The 21,827-nt window shown below is 63.0% G+C and overlaps 6 protein-coding genes across 9 annotated transcripts; 2 read left to right on the forward strand and 4 right to left on the reverse strand.

Moving 5' to 3' along the window:
• Positions 1–120: 120 nt before the first annotated feature.
• Positions 121–2,627, reverse strand: LOC149861381 (transmembrane protein 272-like). Of its 2 annotated transcripts, none has more exons than XM_090055837.1 (5): positions 2,477–2,627; positions 1,370–1,467; positions 1,250–1,300; positions 977–1,174; positions 121–355 (listed from the first exon to the last, which is right to left on the reverse strand). In XM_090055837.1, the coding sequence occupies exons 1-5, from the start codon at positions 2,590–2,592 to the stop codon at positions 141–143; spliced, it is 678 nt and encodes a 225-aa protein (XP_089911963.1). In that variant the 5' UTR covers positions 2,593–2,627; the 3' UTR covers positions 121–140. The 2 variants fall into 2 exon arrangements, with proteins under 2 accessions (XP_089911963.1, XP_089911964.1); XM_090055838.1 differs by having other exon boundaries at positions 1,728–2,619.
• Positions 2,628–3,126: 499 nt separating this feature from the next.
• LOC149861382 (transmembrane 4 L6 family member 5-like) lies at positions 3,127–6,783 on the reverse strand (the record flags this gene model as incomplete). The annotated part of the gene is made up of 4 exons (XM_090053752.1): positions 3,127–3,403; positions 3,533–3,717; positions 3,867–3,932; positions 6,658–6,783. Coding segments are annotated over 4 exons (639 nt in total), but the record flags the coding sequence as incomplete, so codon positions are not given.
• MBLAC1 (metallo-beta-lactamase domain containing 1) lies at positions 5,291–6,070 on the reverse strand. Its single transcript, XM_090055836.1, has one exon. It carries the CDS (start codon positions 6,068–6,070, stop codon positions 5,381–5,383), a length of 690 nt encoding a protein of 229 aa, XP_089911962.1. The 3' UTR covers positions 5,291–5,380.
• Positions 6,190–8,823, reverse strand: CNPY4 (canopy FGF signaling regulator 4). Its single transcript, XM_090055816.1, is given in 8 exon segments — positions 6,190–6,330; positions 6,742–6,904; positions 7,152–7,251; positions 7,378–7,495; positions 7,626–7,717; positions 7,720–7,753; positions 7,840–7,936; positions 8,621–8,823. Coding segments are annotated over 7 exon segments (747 nt in total). The 3' UTR covers positions 6,190–6,330; positions 6,742–6,801.
• A 41-nt stretch (positions 8,824–8,864) lies between these two features.
• On the forward strand, positions 8,865–14,978 carry TAF6 (TATA-box binding protein associated factor 6). Of its 3 annotated transcripts, none has more exons than XM_090055600.1 (15): positions 8,865–9,041; positions 9,302–9,478; positions 9,579–9,665; positions 9,759–9,912; positions 9,990–10,046; positions 10,393–10,512; positions 10,586–10,728; positions 10,809–10,886; positions 12,161–12,262; positions 12,373–12,555; positions 12,978–13,052; positions 13,140–13,265; positions 13,418–13,591; positions 14,013–14,216; positions 14,302–14,978. In XM_090055600.1, exons 1-15 carry the CDS (start codon positions 8,865–8,867, stop codon positions 14,704–14,706), a joined length of 2,262 nt encoding a protein of 753 aa, XP_089911726.1. In that variant the 3' UTR covers positions 14,707–14,978. The 3 variants fall into 3 exon arrangements, with proteins under 3 accessions (XP_089911726.1, XP_089911727.1, XP_089911728.1); XM_090055601.1 differs by having other exon boundaries at positions 13,421–13,591; XM_090055602.1 differs by having other exon boundaries at positions 8,918–9,044; positions 9,306–9,478.
• A 142-nt stretch (positions 14,979–15,120) lies between these two features.
• On the forward strand, positions 15,121–21,406 carry LOC149861386 (2-acylglycerol O-acyltransferase 3-like). Its single transcript, XM_090055768.1, has 7 exons — positions 15,121–15,907; positions 16,406–16,513; positions 16,632–16,702; positions 16,814–17,018; positions 17,332–17,500; positions 17,844–18,025; positions 19,223–21,406. Exons 1-7 carry the CDS (start codon positions 15,838–15,840, stop codon positions 19,375–19,377), a joined length of 960 nt encoding a protein of 319 aa, XP_089911894.1. The 5' UTR covers positions 15,121–15,837; the 3' UTR covers positions 19,378–21,406.
• The last annotated feature ends 421 nt before the right edge of the window (positions 21,407–21,827 follow it).

Genomic DNA, 21,827 nt, shown 5'->3' on the forward strand with positions numbered 1-21,827 from the left:
AGGGGGCTCCTACTCTGGGGGATCATGGGAGTGTGGGCAAAGGCATGGGAGCCCTAGGGGATACTGCCCCAGAGGCCTGGACTTCTCACAGATTTATTGGTCCCATTTTCTGCCCACAGTGACCCCCAACCCCTGACCCCCTAGGGGTAGTCAGCGTGGCGGGCCCAGGGCAGGCGAGTGCGCAGCAGCAGGAGGCAGGCAGCGGCTCCGAGGGCCAGCAGCAGCGCCAGACCCAACACGATGTAGGCACCCGTGGTTAGCCAGAAGGCAAAGAGGTAGAGGCCACGGTGGCAAAAGCGCGGGTTCCCAGTGGCCACGTACTCCGGCGGGTAGATGGAGTATACCCACACGTTGCCTGTGGGGCAGAGGTCATGGGAGGACAAGGGTCAGGGGTCATGCAGGGGCAGAGTCAGGTTGCCTGGGGTGGGGCCAGAGGTCACAGCTGGGGGCAGTTCACAAAGTCACAGCTAGCTGTGACGATGTGGGTGGGGCATCAGGGGTCACAGCTAGCTAAGAACATGGAGATGTGGAGTCGGGTCACACCCAGCTGGGTCAGAGGTCATTTCTAGAGGGAATTTCAAGGGATCACAACTAAATAGGAACAGGGAAATGGGGCAGGTCATACCCATCTGTGGAGGTCAGGGAGGGTTCAAGGGTTACTGTTAGGGGGGAAATCAAGGGGGTCACAGCTAGCTAGAACATAGAGATGGGGGTCTAGAAAGGGTCAGAGGTTATTGCTGGGGGGACTTGGAGGGGTCACAGCTAGCTAAGAAGATGCAGGTAGGGGATCGGGGTCACACCCAGCTGGCAAGGCCACAAGAGGTCAGAGGTCACTGCTGGGGAGGCAGGAAATGCAAGCTAGAGGGGCCTGGGACACAAGCAGCCCTATGAGAGGGCCACCACAGAGATCAAAGGTCAAAACATCCCACTCACTCTCTGTCCCCAGTGGACCCAGGCATCTGGGCCTGTGACTCACCGGCAATGAACCAGGCAAAGTGGAAGAGGAGGAAGAGTGCATGGCAGCCCCAGACACCAGGTTTCACTGGGGGTGGCTCGGTCCCATTGCCGCAGGGCAGGCAGGTCAGCAGCAGGCTCAGCAGGGCCACGACCCCCACGCCCAGCAGGTAAACGGGCACCAGGGGCTGGCACGGACACTGCTGCAGGTACACGGCCCCTGGGGGAGCATGGGGTCAATGAGGGGGGCAGAAGGGGAGGATCTGCCCTGCCCCAGTGGAGGGGTTGGACTCACCAACCACAACGCAGGCGACTGGCAGCGCCGACAGCACCAGCTTGCCCAGGCCTGGAAGAGACACGGGGTCAGGAGGGGCCCGGGGTAGGGGGTAGCCAGAGGGGGACAGGGGGCACTTACAGGTCAGGGCAGGGGTCACAGGGGAATCCTCAGGGTCCTGCAGCAGTGGCACGGAGCTGTCTTCAATGTCTGCAGCCATCGCAGGGGCTGGAGTGGGGCTTGGGGGGGGGGGTTCGAGACAATGGGGATCCCCCTGGACTGCCCCCCCAGCCCTGCCAGTGCCCCTCACTCCCAACCTGCAGTCCCCACCTCCCTAGCCCTGCCAGTGCCCCTCCCAACTCACAGCCCCCTTCCCAGTTCTCCCGGTAACCTACTGATCCCAGGCCAAAGCTTCTGCCTTCACTGAGTCTTTCCTGGCCCCAGGACTGCCCCGTTATAGCCCCCACCCAGGAAGAGGCAGCTGAGGTGTGTGCCTTACCCCTCGGCAATATAATTGGGGTTGTGGGGAGGCAAGGCCTTGTCCTAAATCCAGCTGTAGGCGTCCGGGCTCCCAGCCCCAACTTCTCTCACCGCCAGCCCTTATCCCCTCCTAGGTAGCAGGGAGAGGACCCAGGCATCCGGGCTCCCAGCTCCTATCCTTTAGTTCCAGTTTCAAAGGGGAAGGAGTGAAGTCTTGTGCATCAGAGTGGAAAGCCCAGATGCCTGGGTTCGCTAAGACAGCAGTGGCTGGGGGGTGAGAGCAGGGGGGGCTGGGCACCCAAACGCCTTGGTTCTCTTCCTGTAGGCACAGGCCACCACAGGGTCACGGTTGTTACTGCTGGGTGAGGCTGATAAGAGTTCCTGTCACCAGATCTGCAGAGTGGGGGAGGGGTGGGGGGCAGTCCCTACCAGGCCCCAATCAAGGTGTCCTGGGGGGCACTGAATTGGGGGGCAGGGCGGGGGCCTTCCCTCTCCAGGGACTCCAATGGCTGGGTCGGGAGGAGGTATTTGTAGCTCTGATATGATATCTCCCATGTGTGCATGGAACGAGTCCTTCAGGTCTCAGCTCGGGTCCCTCTAGGGCACTGCCCCCCCCCCCAGCCTTGATACTGCCACATCTGCCCCAGCCCAGCTCCACGGAAGTGAGATGTGGGGGTTGAACAGGACCCAGAGAGGCAGGTCCCTATAGCACACACAGAACCCAGGCGTCTGGGACACCCCCACCAACTTCCCCCTGGAGTCACCTACCGGCCTCGGGGGGCTCCAAGCTCTGTGACCCCCCGCCAGTGGCTCGGGGCAGAGCAGGCGACAGGGCTGCTGCAGCCACACACGACACAGCCAGGCCAACAGCTGAGCTGTGACATCCGGCCTCCCCCACCCCCTGCAGGAGAGGTGGGGCTGCAGGTCAGGAGTAAGGGGCACTGGTAGGGCTGGGGGGCTGCGGGTTGGGAGTGAGGGGCACTGGTGGGGGTGGGGCTGCGGGGCAGGAGTGAGGGGCACTTGTTGGGCTGGGGGTTGCGGGTTGGGAGTAAGGGGCATTCACAGGGCTGGGGTTCCAGTGGTCAGAGGCACCACTTGGGCTGGCACGGCTGTGGGTTGTGAGTGAGGGGCTCCAGCCGGGGGGCGGGAAGGTCACAGCTTCTTCCTACCCACCCCCTGTCAATCCCCCCCTCATTCTCCATAGGCACCACACGACCCTTGACCCTGTCCTGGGCTTTATTGGAGCCACAAGCAAGGTACAGCAGGACCCCCCGTACTCCCTCCCCAAAGTCATCCCGAGTCCATGGTGCTTAGGGTAACCCTGGATGCCTGGGTACCCACGTAGGTCTAGAGCTGGGGGTGCGGCTCCAGCGTGCCTCAGTGCTGCGTCGCCTGAAAGAGAAAGGAAGGAGGTGAGTCCCCGTCTGTCCCTGTCACAGCCCCCGGCCAGCCCTGCAGGGCGGCTGGCTCTGGGGTGGGACCGGCTGGGGATAAGGGGCACTCACGGGGCACTTGCGGAGCCGGGGGCCACAGATGCAACCGGCACAGCCGTTGAAGAACTGCACAGTGCAGAGCAGCAGCTCCAGCGTGCCCCCCCCCAGGATCAGGGAGAAAAGAATGATGTTGAACTTCACCACATCTGGCGGGTTGCGGCATTTCCCCCAGAGTTCTGGGTGGAACAGGTAGCTCGACTCCCTGCGGGGGGCAGGGGGTCAGCCTGGGTTGGCCCCCAAAGCCCGGCCAGTGCCCCTCACTTCCAACCCACATCCCTTGCCTTTCCAGGCCCCCCTGGTGTCCCTCACTCCGAACCCGCAGCCCCCCAACCTGAAGTCATCATCATCGTTGGACTTCCAGGATGAGCCCTGGAAGGGCCGTCCCCAATCTGAGAGGTTGCCGTTGGACAGGAGATACTGGCACAGGGGCCCGTGGATCAGTGCCAGCCCTGACACCGTCATGGCATAGATCGCACCCCCCATGCCCAGCACCGCCATCAGCATGGACAGGAACATCTGCAGGAGCAGGGGAGGGCTGTTAGCTGGGGGGGCAGGATCAGGCTAGCCGGTGTCCCTCACTCCTGACCTGCAGCCCTTCCCCCCACCCTACTGGTGCCCCTCACTCCCAACCCACAGCCTCTTGATTTAGGGCAGGGGTCTCTCACCCCGCAGCGGTTCCCACAGCAGCCCTGATGGCCAGCTGCCTGAAAGTGGATTGCGGTGATCACAACCTGGAAGGAGAAGAGAGAAGGGCAAAGACCCTGGTCTGGCCTGCTCCCTGCAGTCCCTGGCTCAGCTCCCAGTCCCTCCCAGTCTGCCCAGCGCCCCTCGTACCAACAGGCCACCGCCAACGAGGCCACCCAAGTACATCACCTCCGGGGTGAGGTGGGCACCACCCCCATGCACAAACTGGGTCTCCCAGTTGGGGAAGCAGAGCAGCACATTGCAGATGGCGCAGAGCACGGCCAGGGGCCACAGCGCAGCTCCCAATGCCCGTGAACAGGCTCCGGGGCACATGGCGGCTGTGGGGGCTGCTGGGGCTGCAGAGTATATAGGTCCAGGGGGTAGGTGTGGCTGCTCCTGGAGTTTGCCCCACAGCCAAGATAGCAACCACAGTGGGGGGAGGGGGGCTGTGACAGGAGGCTCCCCCAGGCTCGGATGCCTGGGTTCTCTGGGAGGGGAGGGGTTGGAGGGTGAGCGTAGGGGGCCTGGACACCTGGGGGTGAGGGGGGGGGGCTGGGACCCCACATGCCTGGGTTCCTGATTGGCAGGGAGCAGATACCACAAGTTATGACTGATTATCTAACAAGCTTTTCTGTTCTCAGGGCCAAGGTCCCATAAATGCCACCTTTGCCCTGCAGCCCTGGGTTCAATTTGTGGACTAGGGGGGCAGGAAAGAGGCACCCACAGACACCACTGGGGCTGCCCCCCCAAATCCCCCACCAGAGAACCCAGGCATGTGGGCCCCCAGCTCCCTGCTTTTACCCCTCAGCCCCTCCCACCCCAGAGAACTCAGGAGTCTGGGCCCCAAGGGGGGCCGGGAGCTCCAGGTGCTGTGGCCTTGAGCTGTGACGTGCCATCAAGGCCTTAGCTCAATCGATCGAGGCAGAGACCAGGGTTTTACTGTGGAACCCAGGCGTCTGGGTCTGCTCGGGTCCTGGTTGCAGGGTGGGGCGGCCCTTTGAACCCTGCCCCCAGTCCCAGGTGTGTGTGTGGGGGGGTGGTATCTGCACATGTAGAACCCAGGCATCCAGGACATGCACCAACCTGGTGTCACAGGCACACACACGTGGGCCCCACGTGTCCAGGACACATGCATGTGGCCTGGCCCTCACTGTTACACTTGTGTCTGTGTCCCTAGGTCAACCCCAACCCACTCAGGAGCCCTGGAGGCCCACAGCCCTTCTGCCACTGAAGCAGCCCCAGATGCCTGGGTTCTCTCCCCATTCTGGCTCCTCCATTCCCAGCCTGGGAGGGACCCTCCCATCGCCACCCAATACCCTCACAGAGGCCCTGCTGCCATCCCCAGCCCTCCCCCACACCTCAGTGCTACACCCCAGGCCCTCCCCAAGGAGAGGCAGAGCGCAGCTCAATTCCATGGTATTTATTTGCTGCTCAGACACCTGGCAGATGGGAGCAGAGGGGCTGGGGTCCCAGACACCTTCTGGTCCTTCTGCCATCACCCCTCGGACCCCCCTGGCTCTTTGGTGCCCCCCCGCAGTACACGGAAGGGGGCACCATGTCCAGGTACCACCACGTCAGCGAAGCTGAGCACCCACTGGCGGCTGTGCTCCTGCCGTGCTGGGTCCTCACTCAACCCCTGCCAGGCATCCTCATCCCCATGCCGCTCAAACAGGTCCCCAGCCACCACCACAGTGCCCAGCATTGTGCCCCGCACCACCACACTGGTGTGGGCGGCCACGTGGCCTGGTGTGGCCACCACTTCCACATGCCCGGGGTCCAGGGCATGCGGCCGCCCCTCCACCAGCCCCACAGGCAGGTAGCGATCACTGCCTGGTGCGCTGCGGTCGAAGCCCACGAGCAGCTCAGCTGCAGGGAAGAGGTTGAGGTTGCCAGCATGGTCTGAGTGGCCGTGGGTGCAGACCACGTGCATGATGTCAGCTGGTGCCAGCCCCTCACCCGCCAGTGCTGCCAGGAGCCGCTCACGGCCCCACGGGCCCCCCGTATCCACCAATGTGGGGAGTGGTCCCTGCAGCAGCGTCACTGTCCCATCCGCCTGTGCACCGCCATCTGGCATGGGCTGGTGGTAGCCCTCCTGCAGCACCACCACGGTGTAGGGGCTGCCCACGATCCGCCGTGCGCCCAGCAGTGCTGTGCACACTGAGGGTGCAGCCCCAGGGTTGGTCATGGGTGCTGGGGGGTCACGGACAGAGGCTGGAGGTGTGGGGGAGTCAAGGTTTGCAGGGTGATGAGACCCCTCCACAAGCTGGAGGTCGGAGTTCAAGGGTCAGCAGATCTGAGAGGATCCTGAGGTAGATTCATGGGAGCGGGACCTGCAGGTCACAGGGTTACAGCTGGGCTGTAGTGGGATAGGTTTGAGTAGAAGGGGCTTAAGGGTTGTGGCTGCTGGAGGTCAAAGGTGACAGAGTTGTAGGTGTCTATATGTGACTGTAAAAGCACAGAAGGTAAGAGTTCAAGAGTCATGTAGTTTGCTTAGGTCGGAGGTCAAAGAGCTTCATGGTAGGAGGTCAGGGGTGAGCTTGCAGGTGCCCAAAGCACCCCCCACATGGTCTGGACCTCCCCTAAGGTATTCGTGAATAGTCTTGCCCCGCTCCCCGCCTCTTAGAGCACGCTGAATGGTCGCGCCTATCCCTTCAATGGGCTCACTCTACGCCGCCCCCCGCCTGTCACTGAATGGTTTCACCCAGTGCCCCAGGGGTCCTCCATCCCTTACCGGCTCCCTTTAATGGTCTGTCCCTCCTCCCCTACAATTACCGCCACGACGGTTTCGCCCAGCAGCGGAGCCCGCACACCAGAAGTACGCTCCGGAATGGGGCACTCCTCCTCAGCAGAACTTACACACAGGCGCGCCTCCTCTGTACCCCGCGCGGGGTGCCGCCATCTTGGAAATGGCGGCCTTCACGTAGTGGGGGCCGTCATTTTGGAATCGCCCAGTGAACGGGTAGCTGCGAGGGATAAAAAGCTGCCCAGGAGGGTTTCGCGGGGCCGATCTCTGTTTTCCCTACAGTAAGAGGGAGGGGATTTAGGAGAAGAGGTCTCAGCTGTCCCTCACCGCTAGGGTGGGCCCTGGAAATGCCCCAACGCCCCCAACCCTGGACACCCCAACACAGCCACGAATGGGTTAAAATACATGGGCTTTAATGTGGTGGCACTTGTTCCCTCCACGTGGGGAGGGGTTGGTGCTGCAGGTGGCGGGGCACACAACTCCCCGTCCGGGTTGTGCACAACCTCCCCTCCCCACAACTTGCTCAAAGCTTCCTGGGGTCGTGCTGTGGGGGGGCATCTTTGGTCTTCCTCCTCCTCCTGGTTCCCTTGGTCCCCTCTTGGTCCAGACCTCATCCAAGCAGGCTGCAGAGAGGAAAGTGGGGGGAAAGCCCCCAAACTGCAGCTGAGTCTGGGGCAGAGCCAACACCAGGGCGGGCAGGGGCTGTGGGTCCAGAGTGCAGGGTATCAGTAGGGCAGGGGGTTCTTTACCCATGTCCCCAGCCCCCAGCATGTGGCCCTCACAGAGGAACTGCCTCAGCGGCCGCCTCTGGAAATGGAAGTACCAGCCCTCCAGTGGCTCCTCGTAGGGCTCCAGCATTGTCTCGCACTGTGAGGGTGAAGGGTCACAGAAGCTGTAAGAGCCCGCCCAGGGCCTCCACTTCCGAGCCGCAGCCCCTGCCCCACCAGCCCTGCCAGGGCCCCCACTGCCAACCCACAGCCCCCCCACTAGGCCTGACCTGCTGCTTCAGCTGGGTGACTTCCACTGAGAGCTCATCCCACAGCTCCAGGGGATGCCCAGGTCCACCCTTCACCCCCTTGTGCACCAGTTGTGCAGGGTGTTCACAGTCTGGCTCTGGCCCTGGCCCTGGGGAAGGGGTTGAGAAGGGCTGAGGCACCAGGGAGGGAACCCAGGCCTCGTTGCCCTCGTGGAGCTGGGGGAACCTGGCTGACCTTAGCATAGCGCAGCCTCGCAGGACATTCAGCGTGGACGCTGTATTGCAACAGCCACTCATAGACGCTCTCCAGGCCCTTAGCCAGATGCATCTCCCTGGGACAGGAGAGGGGAAAAAGGGAAAAGGAGCTGGGGAGAGACAGACCTACAAGGTGGGGGGGAACCCCACTGGAGCTTTTCTGGGTCCTGACCCTCCCCCCACCAAGCCCCCGTCCCTGAGCCAGGAGGGAACGCAGGTGCTTGTGCTCCCATTGCTCTCACCCCCGAGGAACCCAGCGTCTGGACAGCACTCATGAGACACCGTAGCAGACGCTGTGCTGCTGCCAACCCAAGTCCAGCACCTGCCCCAGTTCCAGCACCTCTGCAGACTGGGTGCTGCTGGCCAGCACCGCCTCCAGCTCCAGGCTCAGATACTTGCAGACTGCAGGAGGCAGCGGTCAGGACCCCCATGGGCACCCCTGCCCAGCTGGCATCCACCCCGTGGGGCCTGCCCTCCAGCTCTGCCCAGGCCATAGTGTGCATGTGGACCATCTGTAGTGCCCTGTGGGGCATCCCCTCCAGTCCAGGTCCATATAGTCTCATATCGGCCCCAGTGGCCTGTGACACTGCCCAGCCCCACCCAGCGGGCCCTATAGGCCTGTATGGACCACAGCAGCTCCCCTCCCTGTGCATGTAGTGGGGCCCCTGCTCTCCTGCCACAGTCTGGCATATGCCCCCCTTATAGCCCCTGTCCGCTCCCTATAGCCGCATATGGCCCCTTTAAGTGCCCCGCCTCTTTACCTTCGCACGGGGTGGGCTTTCGCTCGCCCCGCACCCGGGCCCCGAGCAACAGCGCCAACAGGCGGAGCCCTAGCGTCCCCTTTAAGGGGGAGCTGGCATTGAGCATGCGCACTCCCAACTACGGGGGGTAAAGTGAAGAGTGCATGTGGAGAACTGCGGGCAAGAAACGTTGGGCAGGGAGTGACAAATAGAGCTCTACGCATGCGCGGCGGTAGGGGAGTGACCTCAATTAATAGGGTGGCGCATGCGTAATGAGGTTTTGCTGCCTACAGTTGCTTTGCGCGTGCGCAGTGTGGCTGCAAGTCCTGGTAGGGTGGTAGTGAATGGCGAGTCGCTGGGGGCGGGGTTAGGACGGCGGCGGGGCGCGAGGCGCCCGCGTGAGCTTGAGGGCGCCGTGTGCGTGGGGGCGCAGCTTCTGGGGGTGAGGGTCACGTGGGGGGTCTTCGTGGGGGGGTCTTCATAGAGGAAGGGGGGTCCCTGGGGGTGGGATCATGTGGTGGGTCCCTATGAAGGGAGGAGAGTGATGTAGGAGGAGGGGGAGGATCACCCTAGGATGGGATTCCCGCCTTGGGGCCAACTGGGGGGCCCCCCATGGGGAGCCCCAACGGTTGGGGGGACCCCGAGGCAAGGGCAGGTCTGGGGGTCTCTGCACCCCCCCCGACATGGTCCTGTGCCCCCCAGGTGCCCCCCCCCCCCGGCAGGATGGCAGAGGAGAAGAAGCCAAAGCTGAGCCAGACACTGCTGCCCAGCGACTCCATGAAGGTGGTGGCCGAGTCCATGGGGCTGGCGCAGGTGCCGGAGGAAGCCGCGCAGCTGCTGGCCGACGAGGTCAGCTACCGTCTCAAGGAGATCGCACAGGTACCTTCGCTCCCCACGTTACATCTCACCCTGCACCCCAGAGCCAGCTGCCTCCAGCCCTGTGTGTGCCTAACCCCCTCCCCTGTCTGCACCTCCCCAGGACGCCGTGAAGTTTATGCACATGGGGCGGCGCCGCAAGCTGACAACCAGCGACATCGACTATGCGCTCAAGCTTAAGAACGTGGAGGTGATGGGGGACAGCCCCAGGGCTGATGGGGGTGCTCTTGGAGCAGTGCTCGGTGCCCCTAGCTGACCCCCAACACTTGCCCCCGCCCCGCAGCCGCTGTACGGGTTCCAGGCGCAGGAGTTCCTGCCTTTCCGCTTTGCCAGCGGAGGTGGGCGCGAGCTGTACTTCTACGACGAGCGTGAGGTTGAGCTCAGTGACATCATCAACACACCGCTGCCCCGCGTGCCCCTGGACGTGTGCCTCAAGGGTGAGCCCTGGCCCCCAACCTCTGGCCCCCCCAACCTAGAGTTCCTCTGACCCCATCCACTTGTCTGTCCTCCGCAGCTCATTGGCTCAGCATCGAGGGCGTCCAGCCAGCCATTCCTGAGAACCCGCCCCCCGGTGAGTGGAGGACCCAGGCATTCGGGAGAACCCCCACTTCCACGTGCCTTGTACTGACCTAGATGCACAGCTGTGGCTACCAAGGGGTTAACAGACCCTGTTCTATTCAGTCAACATCCCACCCCAGATCCAGCTGCATCCGGCCCCATTCTACCCAGCCTGGTGCCCACCCCAGGCCCAGCTGCACCCGTTACACCCAGGGAATGTCTCACCCCAGAGCAGCTGCATTTGTTACTCCCAGGCAACATCCCACCCTAGGGCCAGTGTCATCTGTACCTCCAGCCAACATCCCACCCCAGGCCACCTGTCTCCCTTACACCCGTTTCCAATCCCTCTTCCCCTGCAGCCCCCAAGGAACAGCAGAAGACAGAGGCCACAGAGCCCCTGAAGGCCGCGAAGCCGGGGCAGGACGACGATGGGGCCCTGAAGGGCAAGGGCCAGAGCGCAGCCGCCCCCGACACCAAGGGTCAGTGCGAGGAACCCGGGAACGGGAGGCACGGCATGGGCAGGGCCTGGCTGACCTGCCCCCTGCTCCCCAGGCAAGGAGAAGAAGGGAGGGTTGCTGGAGGGCGCGGCACTGCGCCTGAAGCCGCGCAGCATCCACGAGCTCTCAGTGGAGCAGCAGCTCTACTACAAGGAGATCACCGAGGCCTGCGTGGGTTCCTGCGAGGCTAAGCGCGCTGTGAGTGCTCCCCCCTGGATCCCTAGACCCTGCCCTCCCTGGGGCCCAGGATCACCCCCAGCCTGACTGTGCTCCCCCAGGAGGCCCTGCAGAGCATCGCCACAGACCCTGGGCTCTACCAGATGCTGCCACGCTTCAGCACCTTCATCTCGGAAGGGGTGAGTGCAGGCTGTTCAACCCCAGAGCTGGGTGCATTGGGCGTGGGTCGGCCCAGCAGCCACCCCAGAGCCAGCTGCCTTTGGGGGGGGCGGTCTGTTATACCCAGTCAGTAACACCCCAGCCCAGAGGTAGCTGCATCTCAGCTCTCTGTTATACTGTCAATGCCTCACCCCAGAGGTGACTGTATTTCAGCTGCATGTTGTATTTGGCTGTTAATGTTGTACCCCAGCCAGCTGCATTAGGGGTCCCTGTTATACCCAGCCCGCAACACCCCACCTCAGAGCCAGATACATCTCCGCTTTTTGTTATACTGGGTTGTCATTGTTTTACCCCAGAGGTAGTTGGTTGCATTTCAGGTTTTTGTTATATGCAACCCCTGATGCTACCCCCAGAACCAGGTGCCTTTGGGGGGCCCTGTTATACCCTGCAACACCTGTACCCCAGAGCTTGCTGCATATCAGCTCTCTGTTATACTTGGCTGTCACGGCTTTACCACCGAAGTTGGTTGTATTTCAGCTGCTTGTTATACTTGGTTATTAATGTTGCACCCCAGAGCCAGCCACATTGGGGATTGGTTTACCCAGTACCTGCCTTAGAGCCAGCTGTCTTTGTCTGTCCCTGTTATATCTGGTCTGCAACACTCCCCCCCTTCCCCCTCCACACACACTCCAGAGCCACCTCCATCTCAGCGCTTTGTTATACTTGGCTGTCACTGCTTCACCCCAGAGATGACTGTATTTCAGGTCCTTGTTATATGCAGCCCCTGATGCTCTTCCTCAGAGCCTTTGGGGGTCCTTGGTATACTCAGCCCGCAACTCCCCATGCCAGAGATAACAGGCAGCTCAAATGCAGTTACTGCCAGCCTGAAACATCCCACTCCAGAGGCAGCTGCATTTTCATTCTGTTATGCTTGGCTGTCAGTGCTTCATCCCAGAGGTGGCTGCATTTCTGTTGCTGGTTATACTTGTCTCTTAATTTTGCACCCCAGAGCCAGCTGCATTTGGGGGTCCTTGTTATAACCAGCCCCCACTGTCCCACCCCAGAGATAGCTGCATGTCAGCTGCCTCTCACACTTGGCTGTTAACATTCCCCCCAGAGCCAGTTGCATTTGGAGATTCCCTGTTATCCTTGGACCTCAATGCCTTACCCCAGAGGTGGCTGCAGCTCCCTTCCCTGCTATACCCAGCCACCGATGCCTCCCCCCAGAGATGGCTGCTGCCTCTTGTGGGGGGAAGGGGCTGGCCATGCTGTGACCCCCAACCCCTGACCCCAGGTGCGGGTGAATGTGGTGCAGAACAACCTGGCGCTGCTGATCTACCTCATGCGCATGGTGAAGGCACTGATGGACAACCCCACCCTGTACCTGGAAAAATACGTGAGCCAGACACCTGGGTTCTCTTGGGGGGTGGAGCAGGGGGGGCTGGGGACCCAGATGCTTGGGTTCCCAGGCAGGGTTGGGGCCCCAGACACCTGGATTCTTGGCAGCTGCATGAGCTGATCCCGGCCGTGATGACCTGCATCGTGAGCCGCCAGCTCTGCCTGCGCCCGGATGTGGACAACCACTGGGCGCTGCGCGACTTCGCCGCCCGCCTTGTAGCTCAGGTCTGCAAGAACTTCAGCACCACCACCAACAACATCCAGTCCCGTATCACCAAGACCTTCACCAAGGTGGGCGGGGCTTGTAAATGGGGCAGGGCCTGAACTTAGGGGCAGGGGCACGGCTGTCCACCATCATCCAGTCCTGCATCACCAAGACCTTCATCAAGGGGGACAGGGCCTGGGGCTGGGGGGGTGGGGCCTGGAACGGGGCTCCCCTGCCCAGACTCCTGAGCCCCTCCCTGGACACTGGGCCCTTCCCCAGGCTCCTGGGTCCCCTGCCTACCACCAGGCAGGCAATCCTGCATCACCAAGACCTTTCTCCAGTGGGCAGAGCCAGGAGAGGGGGCAAGGCTTCACCCCTTTCCAATCCTGCATCACCTGCCAAGGGGTGGGACCTAGCCAATCAAACCCTCACAGGCCTGGGGGCGTAGCCTACTGGGGTGTGGCTTCCCAGGACGCTGCACCTCCAAGCTGACTGGCCCCTCCCCCAGAGCTGGGTGGACGAGAAGACACCGTGGACGACACGCTACGGGTCCATCGCGGGGCTGGCAGAGCTGGGCCCTGATGTGAGTGCCGGGTGGGGGGCGCAAGGGTCAAGGGGTTAGAGGTCCCAGGGGTGACAGGCCCAGCTGAGCCCCTCTAACCACCTACAGGTGATCAAGACACTGATCCTGCCACGCCTGGCGGGTGAGGGCGAGCGTGTGCGCGCAGTGCTGGAGGGGCCGGTGCTTAGCACCATTGACCGCATCGGGGCTGACCACGTCCAGAGCCTGCTGCTGGTGCGCAAGGGTAGAGGACCTGGGGTCTGGGTCATTTCCCCAGATTCATGGGTCCCCTGCCCAGACGTGTGGGTCCCCTGTTTGGAAACACGTCCCTTGCCTAGTCTCCTGGGTCCCCTTCCCCAGCTGACCACTGCCCCCCCTGGTTGCAGAAGCACTGTGCGCCAGTGCTGGCAAAGCTGCGGGCGCCACCAGACAACCAGGAATCCTACAAAGCTGACTACGGGCACCTTGGCGCCCTGCTCTGCTCCCATGTGGTCAAGGCCCGGGCCCAGGCTGCACTGCAGGCCCAGCAGGTCAACCGCACCACCCTCACCATCACCCAGGTAGGGGCAGGGCACCACCTTCATCATCACCCAGGTACAAGCAGGGTAGGGGGCAGGGCCTAGGGGAAAGGGTGGGGGAACCATTCTACCCATCCAAATGCCTTTCCTGCCCTTTGGGGGTGGGGCATGGGGAGGAGCCTGGGTTAGGGGGTGGAGCCTAGAGCAGGTGAGGGGGAAAGCACCACCTTCCCCATCCCCTGGACTTTCTCTAGGGGGAGGGGCTTAGGGAAGGGGGCCAGACCTAAAACCAGGTGGTGGGGCTTGCTCTAGGTATCCCCCAAATCCCCTTTGGGGGTGTGCTTGTGGAAAGGAGGTGGTGCTTAATCTTTTAAGGTGCAAGGCCAGGACACAGGAGGCATTGCAGCTGCCTGACCCTGCCCCCTTCTTCAACCCACCCCCCACCACATTTGCTTTCCTGCAGCCACGGCCAACACTGACACTGGCACAGGCCCCGCAGAGCCCGGCGCCACGTGCCTCCCCCCTCCTGAAGGTGCCGGGGACGCTGGCACTGCCTGTGCCTGGTCTGGTGCCAGGGGGGCGCCCGACCACCCCCAGCCAGCCCTCGCCCCCCCCCACCAAGTTCATTGTCATGTCCTCAGCTTCTGGTTCCAGCGCCTCCCAGCAGGTACTGTCGCGGGGGCAAGGGACTCAAGGGTCTGGGTGGGACCCAGGCATCCAGGAGCCTCCATGATGCCCCCCTCTCATTGCAGGTGATCACATTCACCACAGCGGCATCTCCAGCAGGCGCAGGGGCAGCTGGGGGAGCCCCTGTAGCAGTGGGGGGGACAGGGGGGGCACCGCCACCCCCCCCAGTGGTGAAGCTGGTGTCGGCCGCCCCGGCCCCTCCCAGCCCTGGCCCCTCTGGCCCCTCCCTGCAAAAGTACATTGTAGTCTCCCTGCCCCCCGGCCCTGCCCCCAGCCCTGGCCCCACCCCCTCAGCTGCAGGGGGGTTGGTGGGGGGCGCTCCAGGGGGGACCGGGGCCCAGGCCTCCCCCCCAGCTGCTCCACCTAAGGCTGATGCCAGCGACAGCCCCCAGGCCACACCAGCCCCCCCTGCCAGCAAGGCCAATGGTGCATCTGTGGGCACCACCCCCTCCCCCCAGCCTGCCCAGTGACCCCCTCATGGCCTTCCTATCATCCCCCTGTGACCCCCTACCTAGTGTCTTCCTTGAACCCCCTGCAACTTCCAGTGGTCCCCTACAGCTCGCCCAGTGACCCCTGTGATGTCATGTGACCCCTCTATAACCCCCAGCCTGCCCAGTGACCCCCTTTGTAATCCCGCTCCTCCCATTGCCCCCCAGGGTAATTTCACTGTGGAGGTTGTGCTCCCTGTACTTAGCTATGTAAATACACTCCACCCCCTCAATAAAGGAGCCAACCCCCTGCCTGTGCTTGTCTCTGACTCCCACTCCAAGATACACCCCCCCTCCCCCAAGGAACCCAGGTGTCCAGTTCGGGGGTGCCCCCACACATTGCACACAGCTGCTGGGAGTTGCACACTGTCTGTTGGATCTTGGAGGTTTAGGGGTCAGCCCAGGGGTGGGGGGGATTTTGTGGAGCACTGGGGAGGGGGGAGCTGTGACATCATGGGAGGCTGTGCTGTGCCAAGGGGTTGTGGCATCATGGTGGGGAAGTGATGTCACAATTTGCTGTGACATGGCAGGCTGACATCCCCAGGGGCTGTGACATCACAAGGAGCGATGTCATGGCATTGTGATGTCACAAGCCGTGACATCCCTAAGGGCTGTGACATGTTCCATCATACACTTTGACTATATGGATGGCAGGGCTGACCCCTTGCCATGGATGGGGGGGCGTGATGTCTGCCCTGATGTCAGATCAATGGGGCGGGGCTGAAACAAGAAGTGGGGGTTGACTCAAGCTAATGGTCAATGAACAAGTGGGAGGGGCCAATGTGAGGGTGCTGCCAGGAGAGGGGCAAGGTTGGGACTGGGGGGTGGGATTAAGCATCTCCTAGAGTTACCTGACCCGGAGCCCCCCTGCACCCAGCCCCTCCCCTCCCAGTGGAGCCAGGCATCTGCCTCCCCCCACCGGCCCCGCCCCCAGGCCTGGAGGGAGCTCAGGTGTCTGGGCCAGCTCCTTGCCCTACCTGGGGGCAAAGTGCGGGCACAGGCAAGACGTGGCATGGGAGGAGCCCTGGGGCCAGTTACATTCCCCCCCCCAAGTCAGCTGCACCTGGGACCCCCCCAGAGGTCCCCCAGCCCCAGCCGCATCCAGACGGGCCCATGGGGCTGAGCAAGCGCCAGGTCGAGGTGCTCAGCGCCCTGCAGTGCATGCTCACCTTCCTCTTCTTCGGTGCGTGGGGGGTGCAGGGGTCATTTGGGGTCTCAGAGGGCATGGGGGGGGTCATTAGGGGCTCTATAGGGTTGTCTCAGGTCATGGGGGTCTGACCCCCAGTCATTGGGGAGTGCAGGAGGCAATTGGGGAGTCACTGGGGGGTCATTGGAGGTCTCTGAGGTCGTGGGGCATCATTGGGGGTCTGAGGTCATTAGAGGGGGTCTCTGAGGTCATTCGAGATTGCGGGAATGATTGGGAGATCATTAGGGTCTCAGGTCGTGGGGTGTCACGGGTCTCAGGTCAGGGGTCATGGGGGGTCACTGGGAAGCCAGGGAGTCTCCGGTCACTAGAGGGGTCATTGGTGGTCGCGGGGGGTCTTGGGTCATTAGAGCAGTTGCAGGTCACTGGGGTCGTGGGGTGCACTGAGGAGTCATTGGGGGTCTCTGAAATCATTGGAGGACGCTGTGGTGGGGGACGGGTTCTGGGGTTGTCCTGATCCCTGGGTTCCCCCTCCAGGCCCTGTGTGCACGGCGCTGCTGCTCTGGCTCCTCTTCACGCGCCTCTGGCTCGTGTCCGCGCTCTACTTCGCCTGGTGGCTGCTGGACTGGGACACCCCCGAGAGAGGTGCCCCCCGGATCGGGGTCCTGCCCCTGCTCCCTCCAGCCCTCGCTCGGGGCCAGCGCCCCTGCTGGCGCAGCCCTTCCCCAGATCGCGCTCCCCTGACCCTTTTCCCCGTCCCCAGGCGGGCGCCCCTCCGACTGGTTCCGGCGCCGGCGGATCTGGGCCCATTTCTGTGACTATTTCCCCATCAAGGTACCGCGGGGGGGGCCGCACTCCCGTCACCCCGCGTTCAGCCTCGTGCCCCCCCGCCCGGGCTGCGCATGGCCTCTTACCCCACGTTAACCCCACTGTTACCTCCCGCAGGTGGTGCGCACGGCCCCGCTCCCGCCCGGGCGCAGCTATGTGCTAGGCGCGCACCCGCACGGCATCGCGTGCGCGGGCGCCTTCGCGGCGCTCTGCACCGAGGCCGCCGGGTTCCCGCGCCTCTTCCCGGGGCTGCGCCCGGTCCTAGCGCCGCTGCGCGGTCTCTTCCTCCTGCCCGGCTGCCGCGAGTACCTCATGAGCGCCGGTACGGCACTGCGCGGCTCGGCACGGCACGGCACGGACGGTGTTAATAAACCCGGGTTGAGGGGGAGGGGTCCTAATTACCCTACTTACACGGTGCACACACATGCACTCTGTATCATAACATGCATACAGCTGCACACTCTACCCGTGAGCTCAGAAACCGGGGGGGGGGGCCTTAAATTTCGCTCTGCGCGACTTTTGCGCGGTATTCTCAGCCCCGCACGGCCATTTGGGGCCCTTTGCGCGGGTTTTTCAGCCCCTGCCGGTGCGGCGCGCTATTTTGAGTCGTGTCTGTGCCCCTTTTTGCCGCGCAGGGATGTGCCCCGTGAGCCGCGCCAGCCTGGACTTCCTGCTGTCCCGGCCCGGTGTGGCCGTGGGTATCGTGGTGGGCGGGGCCGCCGAGGCCTTGGACTCCGCCCCTGGCTCCTACCGCCTCACCCTCCTTAAGCGCACGGGCTTCGTGCGCGTGGCGCTGCGTCACGGGTGGGTGGTCCCGCGCGCGAGGGGGTGGGACCGAGCGTCTACGCTGCACTGAGTGCGGGAGGTCCCTGAGTGGGTGTGGAGGATCCACGCTGTGTGGGGTGTCACGTAGGTGGGTTCATGCAGAGGGAGGGACAGAGGATGCGGTGGGCAATGGGTCCCTGAGTGGGTGGAGGGAATGCAAGCCACAAAGGGCATCACGTGGGAGGATCCCCGGTCTCCGAGTGGCTGGGTACGGATCCACGCCGCGTGGGGTGTCACGTCGGCGGGACGCCGGAGGCGGCGGGGTTGGTGCAGCACCCTTGCTGACTTCCCTTTCCGCCCCACGCGGTCCGCGGTCGCGCAGGGCCTGGCTGGTGCCGCTGCTGTCCCTGGGCGAGCCCGAGCTGTTCGCGCAAGCGCAGTTCGCGCCCGGCAGCCTAGCACGGCGCCTGCAGGAGCGGTTCCGGGCGCTGGTGGGCTTCGCGCCCTGCCTCATCCGGGGGGAGTGGGGGCTGCTGCCCAGGCCCCACCCCCTCACCGTCGTAGGTGAGTAGGGGCGGGACTTCGGGCCTGAGGGCGGGGTTTGGGGTGAGATAGGGCTATGGGGCTGGGGACGGGCCTTGGCACCGGAGGAAGGGCTACAGGGAAAGGGTGGGGTCCTGGGGGCGTGGCTTGGATGGGACGGAGCCACAGGCCGTGAGGGTAGGGCCTAGGGCGAAGAGGAGGATTAAGGTCTCGTGGGGCGGGGCTTGGGGTGGGGGGCGGGCTACGGGACCAGGGGCGGGACTTGGGGCTGGAGGAGGATGCTGAGGCCTTGGGGGGTGAGGCTTGGGTGGGGACGGAGCTATAGGCCCTGGGGGCGGGGCCAAGGCCCCGGGGCCCGGCATGGTGGTGTGGGCAGTTCTTGGCACACAGGTGGAGGAGCCGAGGGTCTGGGGGCGGGGCCCGGGGAGCAGGGGCGGGGATACAGATCGTGAGCGGGGACCTGGAGTGGAGGGGGCGGGGTGGTGGAGGGTCTTGGCACACCGGAGGAGGGGCTAAAGGTCTGGGGGTGGGGCTTGGGGAAGAGGGGTGTGGCAACCGGCCTTGGGGTTGTGACTTGGGGTGGAACTAGAGACTTGCAGGGGGCATGGGATGGGGCTTCAGGGGTGGGCAGTAGCTAAGGGTTTGGAGGGCAGGACCTGGGACAGAAGAGGTGGGCCTTGGGGACCGTGGGCTGGCTTTAGCGAGTCGGGGCTATTGAGCTGGAGGAGAGGCCTGGGACACAGGAGGGCCTAAGGACTCGGGGGCGGGGTCTGGAATACGGGGTGGAGCAAGAGTGTGGGGGCGGGACCTGGGCAGTGATTGGGGGAGCTGCAGGCCTGGGAAGATTGTCTGGAGCAGAAGGGGGAAGCCAACCCCCTGGGAGGCGGGGCCTGGAGAAAAAGGGAGGAGCCAGAGGTCTGAGGGCAGGGTTGCAGGTGTTGTGGGGTGGGGCCAAAGGCTAAGAATAGAGGTGGCCCCTTCTATTCTTAGAGGTGGAGCTACAAGGCAGGGGGCAGGGCTTGGGGCAGAAGGGGTGGAGCCAAATGTAGTGAGAGAAGCGTGGGTGCCTCCAAGGCTTAGGGGTGGGGCTGCAGCATAAAGGTAGGGCTAGGAGCATGGGGGTGTGGCCAGGGGGCAGTGGGTGTGGCTGGGGCCTCCAGGGGGTCAGCCAGGTGGCTGCCCCCTGCGCCCCGCTGACCACTACCCCTTGACCCACAGTGGGCAGCCCCATCCCAGTTCCGCGGCGGGCGAAGGCGACACCGGAGGAGGTGCTGCACTACCACGCGCTCTACGTGGCAGCACTGCGCGCTCTGTTCGAGCGCCACAAGGTAGCTGCTGGCCTGGACCCTACCTGCTGCCTGCAGCTTGTCTAGGCCCAGCAGCGACCCCAGCAACGACTACCCAGGAGATACCCCACAATAAACCCGCCCTCCCTTGCTCTGTGCCTTGCTCCACCTCTTCCTGAGCCATATTTTGGGTGTAGGGAGGCAGCCCTGGGCCCTCCAAGCCGTGCATGTCGGTGGGAGGGGGCCTGGTGTGGCCCAAGGTGGTGGGGTTGCCATGGGTGCAGGGCCATGGGGCAGGGAACAAGGGGTGGTGAATAGTTTGTAAGCATGCAATACAAGGTGGCACAAAATGTCATGCAGTGGCACACACACACATACACAGGTGTGCTCTGTAGTGCAACACAGGTGTCGGTCCAGCTTGGAAAGGCAACCAGAACCAACAAAACAGCGTGGTGCACACGTACGTGTGTATGTATCTGTGTTTGTGCTTGTACATTCAGCGCATTACATTTTGCAAGTGCAACACAACTGTACAGGGTCGAACATGTACACTTCTTGCAAGTGGAAGACAAAGGTGTCCAGGGCATGCACAGGTGCACGCGCACACAGACGCATGTCCTGTGTATTGCAATGCAGAGGGCATGAGTGTTTATGCATACACGCATGTGTGCTGGACACCATACAGCTGGGTTGCACACCCATGTGCCTACACGCACCGACATACACACACAGAACTGGTGTGCGTGTGTGTGTGCATGCCCATGCTAGAAACCCTACACTTATGTTGCGCTTGCAAGAAGTATATATGTGCACATACATGCACACTATACAGTTGTGTTGCACTTACAAGTGCACATCCATGCACACACATGCACTCTGTATCATAACATGCACACAGCTGTGTGCGCAAGCACACCCACACTGCACACCCTTATGTTGCACTTGCAAGAAGTGTACATGTGTGCACGCACACATGCACAGCCCCCCCTCCCCACACTGAGCTGCAACTCGCAGCGTGGGTGCTGGACCTTGCCCACTGCCTTATGTCCCCTTCACCCCCTCACAGCTGTGCCCCCCACCCAAAACCAGGCTGCAAAGGAAAAGGCGGGGACTGGAATAAAGCCCCCCCAGGGGTGTTGCTCCCCCAAAAAAAACTTCCACCGAGCGCCCTCACTGGCAGACCCCCGGCGGGACGTGAACACGGGAAGACGCGGGGGTTAACCCCCTGCGCCACGGCACCGCGTCCGCGATGCCCTGCGCATGCCCAGGACTCCTCGCCTGGCAGTGGAGGGAGGGTGCCTGGAAGAGCCGGCGCTGCCAGTGCGCCTGCGCGGGGCTGCTTCTGCCTGGCTGTCCTGGGTAGCGGGGTCGGGAGACGGGGGTTGCAGGGACGTGCGAGGAAGTGTGCAAGGGAGTGAGCATGTGGGGCGGTTGCAGGCGTGCAAGTGTGTGCGTCTGTGTGACGGTGTGAACATGCGGCGTGGGTCTGTGTGCTTGTACATGGGGGACTGTGAAGGTGTGTGCGCGTGTGTGCATGGGGGTGTATCTGTGTCAAGGTGTATGTGTGCATGGGGATGTGCGCGTGTGCATAGGGTGTATATCAGTGTATGTGTGCCTGAGTACATGGGAGCGTGTGTCTGTGTGAAGGTGCGTGCATGGGGCTGTGTGCGTGTTCGTGGGGAAGTATCTTTGCGTGTGTGTATTTGTGTGTGTGTGTCTGCGCGTGCGTGCCTGTATTTGTGTGTGTGGAAGGGTGTGCGTGTGTGCATAGGGGGCTCTGTGTGTGTGTGTGTGCGTGTGCGCGCGCCTGCGTGACGTGTATGTACGCGTGTGCGCGTGTGCATCGGGCTGGAACCCCTTGGGGCTCACGCGGGGCTCCTAGTGCCCACGTGCGTGCGGGTCTGCGGGCACGTGTCGGTGTGTTCGTGTCCGGCCGCACGTCCCTGCCCCCCCCGTACCCGGCCCGTGCCAGCGCCGGACAAAGGCCCATTGAGAGTCCGGCTGGCGGGGGGGCCACAGCCCCTGCGTGTGTGTGTGTGTCTGGGTGTGTGAGACCCGGACGCCTGGGTCCCGTGTGTGCACGTGTTGCGCCGTGCAGGACCCGCCCTCCCTGCAAACCCACCATGGTGGAACTCACGTGACCCCCCCCCCACACACACACACGCCCTGCCCAATATCTGACTCCCCAGCCAGGGACCTGCCAGCCCGGACGTCGCAAGTTTCTCCGCTTCCCCCTTTCCTGCCCGGCGTCTCATTTCCAGCTATTTCCCTCTTCACAGGCAGCCTCTTCTCTACCTTCAGTCACCACCTCTAGAGCAGGCGCCCCAAAGCTTGCCAAGAGCCATTTTCCAACTATTTAGCGGGTTTAATAAAAGACATCGCATTTACCCAAAGAACCTGCCTGCATGTGTGTGTACATATAAATATATTGAAACCTGTGTACATATATGTGTGTGTGTGTCCATCTATGTAAACTTACGTGTGTGTGCGCGTGCGTGTCTGATATGCACACACACACAATGTATGCGTCTGTGTTC

Source organism: Crocodylus siamensis, chromosome 6 (assembly GCF_052110815.1).
Source record: "Crocodylus siamensis isolate JL-2025a chromosome 6, ASM5211081v1, whole genome shotgun sequence".
NCBI classification, from domain to species: Eukaryota; Metazoa; Chordata; order Crocodylia; family Crocodylidae; genus Crocodylus; species Crocodylus siamensis.